This window comes from Stomoxys calcitrans, chromosome 1 (assembly GCF_963082655.1).
Source record: "Stomoxys calcitrans chromosome 1, idStoCalc2.1, whole genome shotgun sequence".
NCBI classification, from domain to species: Eukaryota; Metazoa; Arthropoda; class Insecta; order Diptera; family Muscidae; genus Stomoxys; species Stomoxys calcitrans.
In genome coordinates, this window is record NC_081552.1 from 191,001,956 (window position 1) to 191,014,016 (window position 12,061).

General features: G+C 41.4%; 1 protein-coding gene across 2 annotated transcripts in view; it reads right to left on the reverse strand.

Moving 5' to 3' along the window:
• The window catches only part of LOC106086606 (uncharacterized), a 302,723-nt gene that overhangs the window by 114,751 nt on the left and 175,911 nt on the right, over positions 1-12,061 (reverse strand). For both annotated transcript variants that reach the window (XM_059360455.1, XM_059360451.1), the window contains exon 8: positions 5,806-6,798. In XM_059360455.1, coding sequence (XP_059216438.1) covers positions 5,806-6,798 — 993 coding nt within the window. The remainder of the gene's footprint in view (positions 1-5,805; positions 6,799-12,061) is intronic.

Here is a 12,061-nt window from a genome sequence, read left to right on the forward strand (position 1 = left end):
GGCCTTGGGCCCATAAAAGGCGTATTTATTGTCCGATGTCGCCGAAATTTGAGACTGTAAGTTGAGTTAGCCTCTTCGACATTTTTCTGCAATTTGACTCAGATCGGTCCAGATTTGGATATAGCTACCATGTAGACCGATATCTCGATTTAAGGTCTTGGCCACATAAAGGGCGCATTTATAATCCGATTTCACTGAAATTTGACACAGTGACTTATGTTAGGCTTTTTGACATCCGTGTCGTATATGGTTCAGATCAGGTTATTTTTAGATATAGCTACTAAACAGACCAATATTTTGTTATAGACCATTGAACAATGACTTGTACTTACTGGTATTTGGTCCAAATCGGAACATATTATGCATGGTATGCAATTTTCACCGGATTTTGATGAAATGAGGTTTACATATATACCCGAGGTGGTGGGTATCCAAAGTTCGGCCCGGCCGAACTTAACGCCTTTTTACTTGTTAGTTTTATTTTACTTGTATGACATAATATCAGCTTTGTTTGCCACTGGCTTAGATAAATGATTTCTGCAATTCAAAATTGTTTTCTTATAAATTGAATAACCACAAAATAATCCCCAAAATAATATTCACATGCTTTCACTTTAACCAAGTGAAGCAAATGAAAAGAAGCGTTTGCAGCTTTACGCAAATCTTAGGTATTTACCTTGGATGTTGGAGGGAGGATGCTGATGTGGATTCCAACATTCACAAACTTTACTTTGGCGGTGTAACTTCTTCTTTTCTTTTTCATGGCCAAGTAATCAAATATGAATATTAATCTTAATTAAGCAGGGGTCATCAATACGAATAGATTGTCCAATGGACTCTCACCCGCGCAGTAGGGCGTCCTGCTAAATCGCCACATATCGATATGAGATTGGATAACAGTAAAAATACCTTATTTTTGGAGCAACATTCGAACATTCGAAAAACCCAAAACAACACAATGATTGACAGCGTTAATTAAATTGCCCATAAAATACTTTAAAGGCCTGGAAATTTCTTTGCCAAGAGAAAATGTGAAGGTAACACGCATGCGTGTGGATAAACCCCAAGGAATGCGTGTGCAAAATATCTTTTCTGTCCAAATGCCACTGTAATGACTTTATTTTGAATCAAAGTAAAGAATCCAAGCTTTGTGCCTGTAAAAAAAGACAATCCTCTGATAGTAGAGAATTTCGGCTCGACATTAAGGCTAAAATATGTGCACAATCTCTGGCATCAGGTCGTGACACTTAAGCTACTCACCTTGGCACTCTGTTACGCATTCACTCTGTTCGTTCACATGCACGGTGTATTTACACTAAAGTGGTCAACATTAATCAAAGATTAACCGCGATTAGGAAGGTGGAGCATGATTACAACTCTCACGCACTCTCAGCTTCATATTCTTTTATTGATTAACTTCAATTTGTGCATTGCTGTTGTTGGAAGCATTGGTGGCAAAAGGTTAATGGCTAATATGCGAAGCTGAGCTAAATAGAATTGCGTGTATGGTGAATTATTCAGCATGCCGGTCGTTCAGTCTCTTTAAACTTGGCCTTCTTTTTGCGATTGCTCTGCAGTTGAGTTTTACAGTAAAGTGCAAAATTTGTTTAATGAGAATAAGTAAAACGACAATGAGTTCGATGGGCCAGAATGTCAGGTAAATCAGATTAAAATGTATGCTTCTATATAGGCACCAATCGGGACGAGAAAACGTCAAGAAGTCACAACAAAGTATCACTTTATATGGAAGCTTTACCCCAATAAGACATCTATAGGGACCACATTGTACGTTTGTATGATATTTCAAATTTCTGTCAAGAGGACAACCGGGGTGATTGGCTTATACGGAGACTGTCCAAATACGAACCAATAAGGGCCATTTGCAATCCCCAATGATATACACCAATGAAAAGTATCTGTGCAAAATCATTTCCATTTAAACAAATACATTAGTCCGGAATCTTTAAAATCGGAATGATGAGATTGGTCTACCACCACTCTAATGCTGGCGGGTATAAAAAATGAGTCGACATTACCAAACGAACGAGTTTGTTTTCTTTATTATACACTAGCTGGACAGGGTCCGCCCCGCTGCGTCTTCTTTCACTATCTTATTTTATCTTAGCCCTATACTGGCCCATTCCGGAAATATGTCCTGTTTGGGGGTGCTGGTACGGCCTTTCAGATATTTCGACCCAATATGGATATCATATTGGTGCTCTACTCTACTCCCGCCGTCCGTTTGGATTCAGTACAGTTGTTGGATGTCTTAACAGAACACCTCATGCAAAATTTCAGCCTAAACGGACAAAAAATGTAAGGAATCAAGAAGTTAAATCGGGAGATCGGTTTATATGGGGGCTATATCAGGTCATAGACCGATTTGGACCGTACTTAGCACCGTACTTAGTTGAAAGTCACAACAGAACACTAGGTGCAAAATTTTAGCCAAATCAGACGAAAATGGCGGCTTTCAGGTGCTGAAGAAGTCAAATCGGGAGATCGGTTTATATGGAAACTATATCAGGTTGTAGACCGATTTGGACCTTACTTAGCACAGTTGTTGAAAGTCGTTACAGAACACCGCACGTAAAATTTCAGGCAAATCGATTAAATATTACGGCTTGTAAGTAGTCAAGAAGTCAAATCGGGCGATTAAAGCTTCTGGGAATCGAACAAGAGACCGGTTTATATGGGAGCTATATCAGGTTATAGACTGATTTTGGCCGTACTTAACACAGTTGCGGCTTCCAGGGCCTCAAGAAGTTAAATCGGGGGATTGGTTTATATAGGAGCTATATGAGGTTTTACACCGATTCGGACCGTACACAGTTGTTGGAAGTCATAACAGAACACTACAGGCAAAATTTCAGACAAATCGTACAAAATTTGCGGCTTCCAGGGGCTCAAGAAAATCAAATTGCAGCTTCCAGGGGCTGAAGAAGTCAAATCGGAAGATCGGGTTATATAGGAGCTGTATTAGGTTATACACCGATTCGGACCGTACTAAGCACAGTTGATGGAAAAAAAAATTTTTTTTCAGCGGTGGTTTTCCCCTCCCAATGCTGGCAACATTTGTGAGGTACTATGCCATGTAAAACTTCTCTCCAAAAATTGCAGCTTCCAGGGGCTCAAGAAGTCAAATCGGAAGATCGGTTTATATGGCAGCTATATCAGGTTATATACCGATTTAGACCATACTTGGAACAGTTGTTGGCAGTCATACCAAAACGGCCTACGCAAAATTTCAACCATTTCAACCATATGCCATGTAAAACTTCTCTCCAAAAATTGCAGCTTCCAGGGGCTCAAGAAGTCAAATCGGAAGATCGGTTTATATGGCAGCTATATCAGGTTATATACCGATTTAGACCATACTTGGAACAGTTGTTGCCAGTCATACCGAAACGGCCTACGCAAAATTTCAACCGTATTGGATAAGAATTGCGCCCTCTAGAAGCCCAAGAAGTCTATCGGGAGATCGGTTTATATGGCGCCTATATAGGGGATATGGACTGATTTAGACCATACTTGATACACTTCTTGGAAGTCAAAATAAAACACTTAATGCAAAATTTCACCCAAATCGGATAAGAATTACGCCCCCTAGAAGCTCAAGAAATCAAGACCCAAGATCGGTTTAAATGGGAGCTATATCAGGTTATGCACTGATTTGAACCATACTTAGCACAGTTGTTGTAAGTCATAATAAAACATGTTGCGAAAATTTCCCCCAAATCGGATTAGAATTGCGCCCTCTAAATGCTCAAGAAGCCAAGACCCAAGATCGGTTTATATGGCAGCTATATCAGGTTAAGGATTGATTTAGAGCATACATGACACAGTTTTTGGATGTCACACCAAAACGATATGTGGAAAATTTCAGCCAAATCGGATAAGAATTGCGCTCTGTAGAAGCTCAAGAAGTCAAGACCCATGATCGTTTTATATGGCAGCTATGCCAGATTATCAACCGATTTGGGCACAGTTGTCGGAAGTAATACAAAAACATCACGTGCAAAATTTCAACCAAATCGGATATGAATTGCGCCCCCTAGAAGCTCTAGAAGTCAAGACGCAAGATCGGTTTTTATGGCAGCTATATCAAAACATGGACCAATTTTGCCCATTTACAATCCCAACTGATCTACACTTATACGAACCATTTGCATCTCCGATCATTGAGCTCGTCTTGAAAGAGAAACAAACAAAAATGTTTAAATTTAATGAGATTTGCCCTAACAGGCAAAAAAAAATATGAAAAATTCGGCAGAGCCCGGCCAGGATTCGAACCTGGGCACACGGAACAACAGCGAGACCCATTGCCGTTGTCTTAGCGTTTGAAGCCATCAATACAACTTCCAACAGATGCACAAAATCATGTGTAGTACGTAAGAAGTGTAATTTCTCACAGAAAGAATGTCTGTCATTAAACAAAAATACATGCATTGGGAAATGTACAGCTAATAAGCAGGGTTGTCGAGCTTGGTTAATGTGGTAATTGTATCATAGATGCGTTTTCGCTATTAATACGATTGAAGCCATCACACCTAATATGGTTGAAAAGTCTCCTAAGCAAAGGCGAAAAGCGTCCCATAGTGGTTGGTGTGTGTTGCTATCTTTGGCTTTCCTTTTCCAGTTGCATCTCCGATCATTGAGCTCGTCTCAAAAGGGAAACAAACAAAAATTTCAAGCGCCTAGCTTTACTCCTTCTGCTTTCGGCAGACGGACGGACGGACATGGCTAGATCGACTTAATATGTCATGACGATCCAGAATATTTATACTTGATGGGGTCTTAGACGAATATTTCGAGGTGTTACAAACGGAATGACGAAATTAGTATACCCCCCATCCTATGGTGGGGCGTATATAAAAAGTGGGATGTCTAAGGCGGCTGCCAGCAAATGGTAATTTCAACCAATAATGACAACATTGGGCTCAATCAAAAGGTAATTGAGACTAGAGCACGAATCTGATACATGGGGTCCAACTCACCCCCGAAAACACCTCAATACCGGATATATTTACCGACCATAACAAAATAAGGCTGAAATGGAATAAATTTGGGAGTAGAGCACCTATGTGATATCCACATTGGGACGAAATATCTGAAAGGCCGTATCAGCACTCCCAAACAGAACTTTTTTCCTGACCGTGCCAGTCCCAAACAGAACTTTTTTCCTGACCGTGCCAGTAAAGGGCTCAAATAAAATAAGAGAGAGTGAAAGAAGGCACCGCGGAGCGGGCCCTCTCCAGCTAGTTTTGGTAATAAAATTTTATAATTTGCAAGCGTGGTTGGTTTATAAGACGATTCATGGTTAAATTATAGACCAAACTAAGGATGTTTGACGGATAATATCTAAAAAATCACCCTTTACCTACTGATTCACACCATATGTGTGAAACGCCCATAATAGTGACAGTTGTAAACTTTTCCATCGTTCTTGGTCAAAGAAAGTAGAAGTCATTAGATCATACCTATACTGCTCAGCCATTAATTCACTTTCATTTTGACCATCATTCTCTAAGAGTTATCAAGATTTTCTTAAGCGCAACTAAATGGGCTTGCTAGTTTAATTCCTTTCTTAGTCGTTTATCGATCGAAAAAAAACTGCACATAATCGATTAAAATGCCAATCAAAAAAATGGAAACAACCACAAAAAAGTGAAATTGAATTGATGATTGATCATGCTAACATGCCAGCAGACAGACCGGCTATTATTGTTTTGGGTGAAGATGACCAGATGAATGCGTACAGCCTGGTCTGGTCATACCGGCAGACGGACAATTTAACTGACTTACCTCATTAATTTCATCTTCAAGCGCACGCTGTCGTGTTAATTCGCGCAAATGTTCACGGCGCTGTTCGGTTAGCTGCTCCAAACGTTTGGCGGCACGATCGATTTCATTGAAGAGCAATGATACCTTCTGTAGTCTAAGGCCAACATGCAAGTTGGTGGCAGATGGGAGACTGCCATGGCAGGAGTTGAGATGGGTCGCAATACATGGACGACTAGCTGGGTTAATGGATGAGGATGATGTTGATGTCGTAGATGTTGACATGGATGCTGTATAAATGGATGACTTAATGGTAATAGAAGTGGGAGGCGGTGGTTGTGCTGATGTTGTTGTTACCATAGCTTGGGTTGTTTGGTTAGATAATGTTGTCGATGATGATTTGGCTGTTGTTGTTGTTGCTGCGATTGCTGTTACATTGTGACTAATGTGAGTATTGTTATTAGAGTTGCTTCTATTATTTTGGTTGCCTTGGTAATTAAAGCTATAACTACTGCCACCACTGTTACCCATGATCTTGCTGCGATTTAGGGTATTACTGCTGCTGTAATAGCCGGCTGCAGCTCCCCCCACACCGACGACAGCCTTGCCTTTAAGGCTGCCATAGCCATTGAGTTTTTGGCTATTGCCACCATTGTGGCTAATGCCTTTGGCCAACTCCTGCAAACGTGCCATTGTTGTCGCACTGCGCTTGCGCAAATTATGCAATTCAGAATCCATCAGGGCACGACTCAATGCCCGATGCTGGGCATACAATTGACGCCTGGTTGGCAAACCCTGCAGATCGGCATGTCGTATGTCATTCAGGGCCGCCACCAAACGCTGTGCTGCACCCGCGCACTGCTGATAAAATGGCTCATAGTGCACGAAAAATTCACGCCATTTCCGTGCGTCATGGTGATGTAAACCCCCCAGACGGCCACTGGGGGTCTCCGTCACAGCCAAATGCGCCGTGACTTCATCGACGCCAATGAAGGTGATCGTGTGTGTTTCGCTTTTCTGTAATGGCAAGAAAATCAAGAAAAAAAAAACAAGTAAGACGTTTATCGAAAGGAAATTAAATTTTCACATAGTTAAGTACAGCGGACAGCCAGCCGCCAAGAATGGTGAGGTTTTTAATTTTGGGGACTATGAATTGTATATTTTCGCAATATGGAAGTTAGGGGCTTGCATGTTTGTTGTTTGCCCATAAACAGCCAAATGGAGGGGAAGGCAAGCATGCCTAGCTTTATAACTAACAATGTTGTTGCCAATTATGTGTTGGGTTAATTGCTTTTTAATGTTGTTTAAGGTGTTAACCACACAATTGGCATTGTTCTAGCAAATGGCTAACGATCAGCGTTTTTAATTCTAAATAAACAAAAAGACTATACGAGTCGCCTTAAGGTCGGTAAATATTGAGAAACAAATTTCAAAATATTTACCAAACTAAAAAAGTTTATGAAATCCGGAAATTCCACCAAATCGATGGCTTCTCCTGCAGAGACAAAGAAGACATGCTGAGGATATGGAAAGAACTTTTTACCCAACTGCTAGTGTCTGACGATGGCGGCGAAGAGGATACCGCAGAACTAATCTCTTATTATGGTATAAAATGTTTATCTCCTAGTCAAAATTAGGTCCAAGTAGCAGTGACCCGACTGAAGAAAAACAAGACAGCGGGAGCCGACGGGTTACCTGCTGAACTAAGACTGGAGACGATACGCTGATAAGGCGTTTGTATAGAAGAACGCATATCCGATGATTGCAACCTCCGCCTACTATGTCCCACACACAAGAAAGGAGCTAAGACGGAATGTGCCAACTAAAGGGGAATAAGTCTTCTCCCTATCGCATACAATCCTATCAATGCGGCTTTAGACCTGGTAAATCCACAATAGACCAGATATTCCCATTGTGCCAAATCCTGAAAAAGACCCGAGCAGGACAAATCAACACCTACCATCTCTTTGTTGACTGACAAATCCGCTTTCGATACCCCTTTACGTTCAAAGGTATTTCAAGCCTTGTCTGAGTTTGGTATCCCTGCAAAATTAATAAGATTTTGCAGGATGACACTTGCTGATACACGTTCCTCCGTAAGAATTTTTCGAAGCATTTAATACCAAACGAGGTTTCAGACAAGGAGACAGCCTATCGTGTGATCTCTTTAATATCCTGCTGGAGAAGATAATACGAGATGCGAGATGTGAATAGATATGGCACACTACTCACAAGAGAACACATGGTACTCGCCTATGCCGACGGCATCAACATCATAGGTCGGTCACCGGAAGTAGTAACTGCAGCCTTTGAAAGTATCGAAAGTGAGTCAACGAAAGTGGGTCGGTCAGTAAATGGAGGTTAGACGAAATGGATGGTTTCAACTCCCAAAACGCCTTGTACAACCGAGCAGGTAAAGAAAATGAAGAAAGTTGGGAACCACAACTTTGAGATAGTCAGTAACTTAATCTACCTCGGTACCGTCGTAACTGAAACGAGTGACAGCAGTTTTGAAATAAAGCGAATAATAATACTGGCGAACCGATGCTACTCTGGATTATGTAAGCAGTTCAGAAACAAGGCTACCTCTCGACAGACAAAGATTGCACTATTCAAGACACTGATACTAGCCGAGTCGTTATATGGTTCTGAGGCATGGGTATTTGTGAAAGCAGATGAGGCAGTGCTTGAGAGAAAGATTCTTCGTAAAATATATGGAGCAGTTTGCGTTAATGAAGAATATAGGCGTCGTATGAACCACGAGCTGTATGAGCTGTAAGACGCCAACGGGAGCGTTGGCTTGGTTATGTTGTCAGAATGGATGAAGCAATGGAAAGATTAAGTGGTGGGAGACACCAAAGATTATAAAATGACCGCAAAAGATCGAGGCGCTTGGAATGCCATTCTACGTTCGGCTGGTGGAAGAAATGTTCTGTCATAGCCAATTAAGTTGAAGTAAATATCAGGTTATTAACATGTTGGAAGTCGTAACAAAATTCTCCGTGCAAATTTCAGCCAAATCGGACAAAAATTGCGGCTTCCAATGGCTCAAGTAGTCAAAACAGGAGATCGGTTTACATGGGGACTATATTAGGTTTTAGACCGATTTGGACCGTACTTGGCCGATAGTTGCCACACTAGACAGCACGGCGATTCACCCCTTAGTCTCCCAATGGACAAATAATATGCTTTATGGCAGGATTATTAATGCAAACCTGGGAGATTGTGTGGTCAGAAGGCGGGTACTCAGAGGAATACCCCAAGGAGGGATGTTCTCACCGATAATGTGGAACCTCGTGATTAATAAAATCCTGATGGATCTCGGTAAGAACGGCTCGAGAATTCTCACTTATGCGGACGACGTCGTGATGCTGGTCCGAGACAAGTTTCGGTGGGTGGTCAGCGAGGTCATGGAAGGGTCACTGAGGAGGTTGTCGCGATGGGCTACCAGAAATGGGTTGAGAACCAACCCAGGGAAGACGGAGCTGGAGCTCTTTACGCGTAGATATAAAAGGCGAAGTACCTAGGCATTTCAGCCGAATCGGACAAAAATTGCGACTTCCATTGGCTCAAGAAGTCAAATCGGGAGATCGGTTTATATGGGAGCTATATCAGGTTATAGACTGATTTGAACCGTACTTGGCACAGTTGTTGGAATTCGTAACGGAACACTATCAGCAAAATTTTAGCTAAATCGGAAAAAAATTGCGGCTTGTAAGGGCTCATGAAGTCAAATCATAACAGAAAACTCGTGCAAAATTTCGGCCTAATCGGACAAAAATAACGGCTTCCAGGGGCTAAACACGTCAAGTCGACAGATCGGTTTATATGGGGTACTAGCCGAACCGGGTCCGCTCCGCACGCCGTCTTTTGAAACTCTCTAATATCTTTTTTGGGTGGGGACTCTTCGCCCTGAATGCGGATATCGAATTCGTGCCATTGTAGACTAGACGCTGAAGGCGTTCGAATCCTGGCTAGAACATTGGATAAAGCGGTGGTTATCCACTCTTGTTGTTGGCGACATTTGCGAAGTACAATGCCATGCATGGTCATTTAAAAAGTTCCCGACATCCCCGACAATCGGAAGACTCGGTTCCTGGTGATTTTAAAAATTAGGGTAATAAGAAGTCCCTTTCAATTGAGCCCCATATTGCAATGGTCGGTAAATATAAATCGTTTGGATGGTATTTTGGGGCTAGGCGGCCACCGGCACTTTGCACTGACAATAGATATCAAATTCGTTCTTTATTCCGAACGGAAATGAAGTTCCGTTTAGTGGGTGCTTTAGGGTGTACCCCAAAACACATGGCTCCAAAATTGGATATCAAATTCGTTTTTTACTCTCAAATACCTTTCATTTGAGTTCCATATTGTCATAGTGGGTCAAATAACCCATTTGACGTATGTATCTTTAGGAGGAAAAGCGCCACCTTGACATGAACGCAAATTTTAATGTTATTTTCGTAATCTACTCCCAAATAGCTTTCATTTGAGTTCCATTTAGCCATGGTTGGCAAATATGCCCATTTGGGGGTATTTGGGGGTAGGCGACCTCCCATTACTTGGACTTAATGTTTTATGCCATATTTGTAATCTACTGTCTAAACTTTTCATTTGAGTCCCATATTGACATGAAGTTCGAATATATCTGTTTAGAGGAGTTTTGGGGTTGAGGGGGGATATGGGTGGCGTTTTTAGGGTTAGGGGAGGGTCTGCCTCCACCCGGTATCTAAGAATTATATAGCCTATGTTTCCTTCCAGACAAACGTACACAATCTATGAAAATTTTAAGAAAATCGGTTCAGCCAAGTATCATATAGTCATAACAGGTCTAATGGTGTTTTTGAGGTGTTACAATACCTTTCATTTGATACCTTTATTGTTCCGATCGGTGGACTTTTGACTTTGGGTTGTGTTTGACTTTGTAAAAGGCCGAGGGTCCGTCCCCCTTCCGATATCGAAAAATTATATAGCCTATGTTTACTTCCAGACCAACCTACATAAAATGCGAAAATTTCGAGAAAATCGGTTCTGCCGTTTTTCATTCTATACGGAACAAACAAACCGAGTCCCATATATCCGTCATAGGCTATTGTGCCCATTTTGGGCGTTTTTGTGGGGGTGGGGTGACCCCCTATACTTCGACATGAATTTGTATACCAGATTCGTTATCTACTCCCGCATACTTTTCATTTGATATCCATATTGTCCTTACCGGTCCACTTTTGATTTTGGGTGGTGCTTATGGGGTTACGGTAGAGGGTCCCCCTTCTTCCGTTATCTATAATTTATAAAACCTACTCTTACTTCCTAACCATATTCGTAATCCACTCCCGAATACCTTTCATTGGAATCCCAAATTGTCATAAAAGTCAAATAAAAATATTTTAAGGGGGTTTGGGGATGGGGCGGCCCCCCAGGTACTTGGACCTAACTTTTATTATGAAATTCGTACTCTACTCTTGAATACCCTTCATTTGAATCTCATATTTTCCCGATCAGTCCACTTTTATTTTTGGATAGTACTTTTGGGGTAAGGGGAAGAGTCCGCACCTCCCGATATCAAATAATTATATAGCCTATGTTTTCTTTCAGACCAACCAACACAATCTGTGAAAATTTCAAGGTAATCGGTTAAGCCGTTTTTGAGTCTATACGGAATAAACAAACAAAACGACAAACAAACACAAATTGAATTTTATATATAAGATATGGTGCTATTGACCTATTTGAACCATACTAGACACAGTTGTTGGTAGTCATAACAGAACACTACGTGCAAAATTTCATCCAAATCTGACAAAAACTGCGGCTTCCAGGGGCTGAAGAAGTCAAATCCGAAGATCCGTTTATATGGGAGCTATATCAGGTTATAGACCGATATAGACCGTAATTGGCACAGTTGTTAGAAGTCATAACAGAACATTATCAACAGAATTTCAGCCAAATCGGACAAAAATTGCGTCTTCCAGTGGCTCAAGAAGTCAAATCAGGAGACCGATTTATATGGGAGCTATATCCAAATCTGAACCGATAAAGCCCATTTGCAAACCCTAACGACCTACATCATTTACCCCAAAGTTTGAGGCCAATCGCGTGCTATCTTTATAATCTTTTCGGCCTTTTTGCTGATCTGATTTAGGTTTCAGCCCTCAGAAGTATCATAACATCGTTCGGGTCCTTAGTTGGCTTTTATAGTGGTCACCCATAGAAGTTGCGATAAAATGTACTCCGTGGCATGTCCTTCGCCAAACATTCTCTTATCCCTTTATCATAGGTT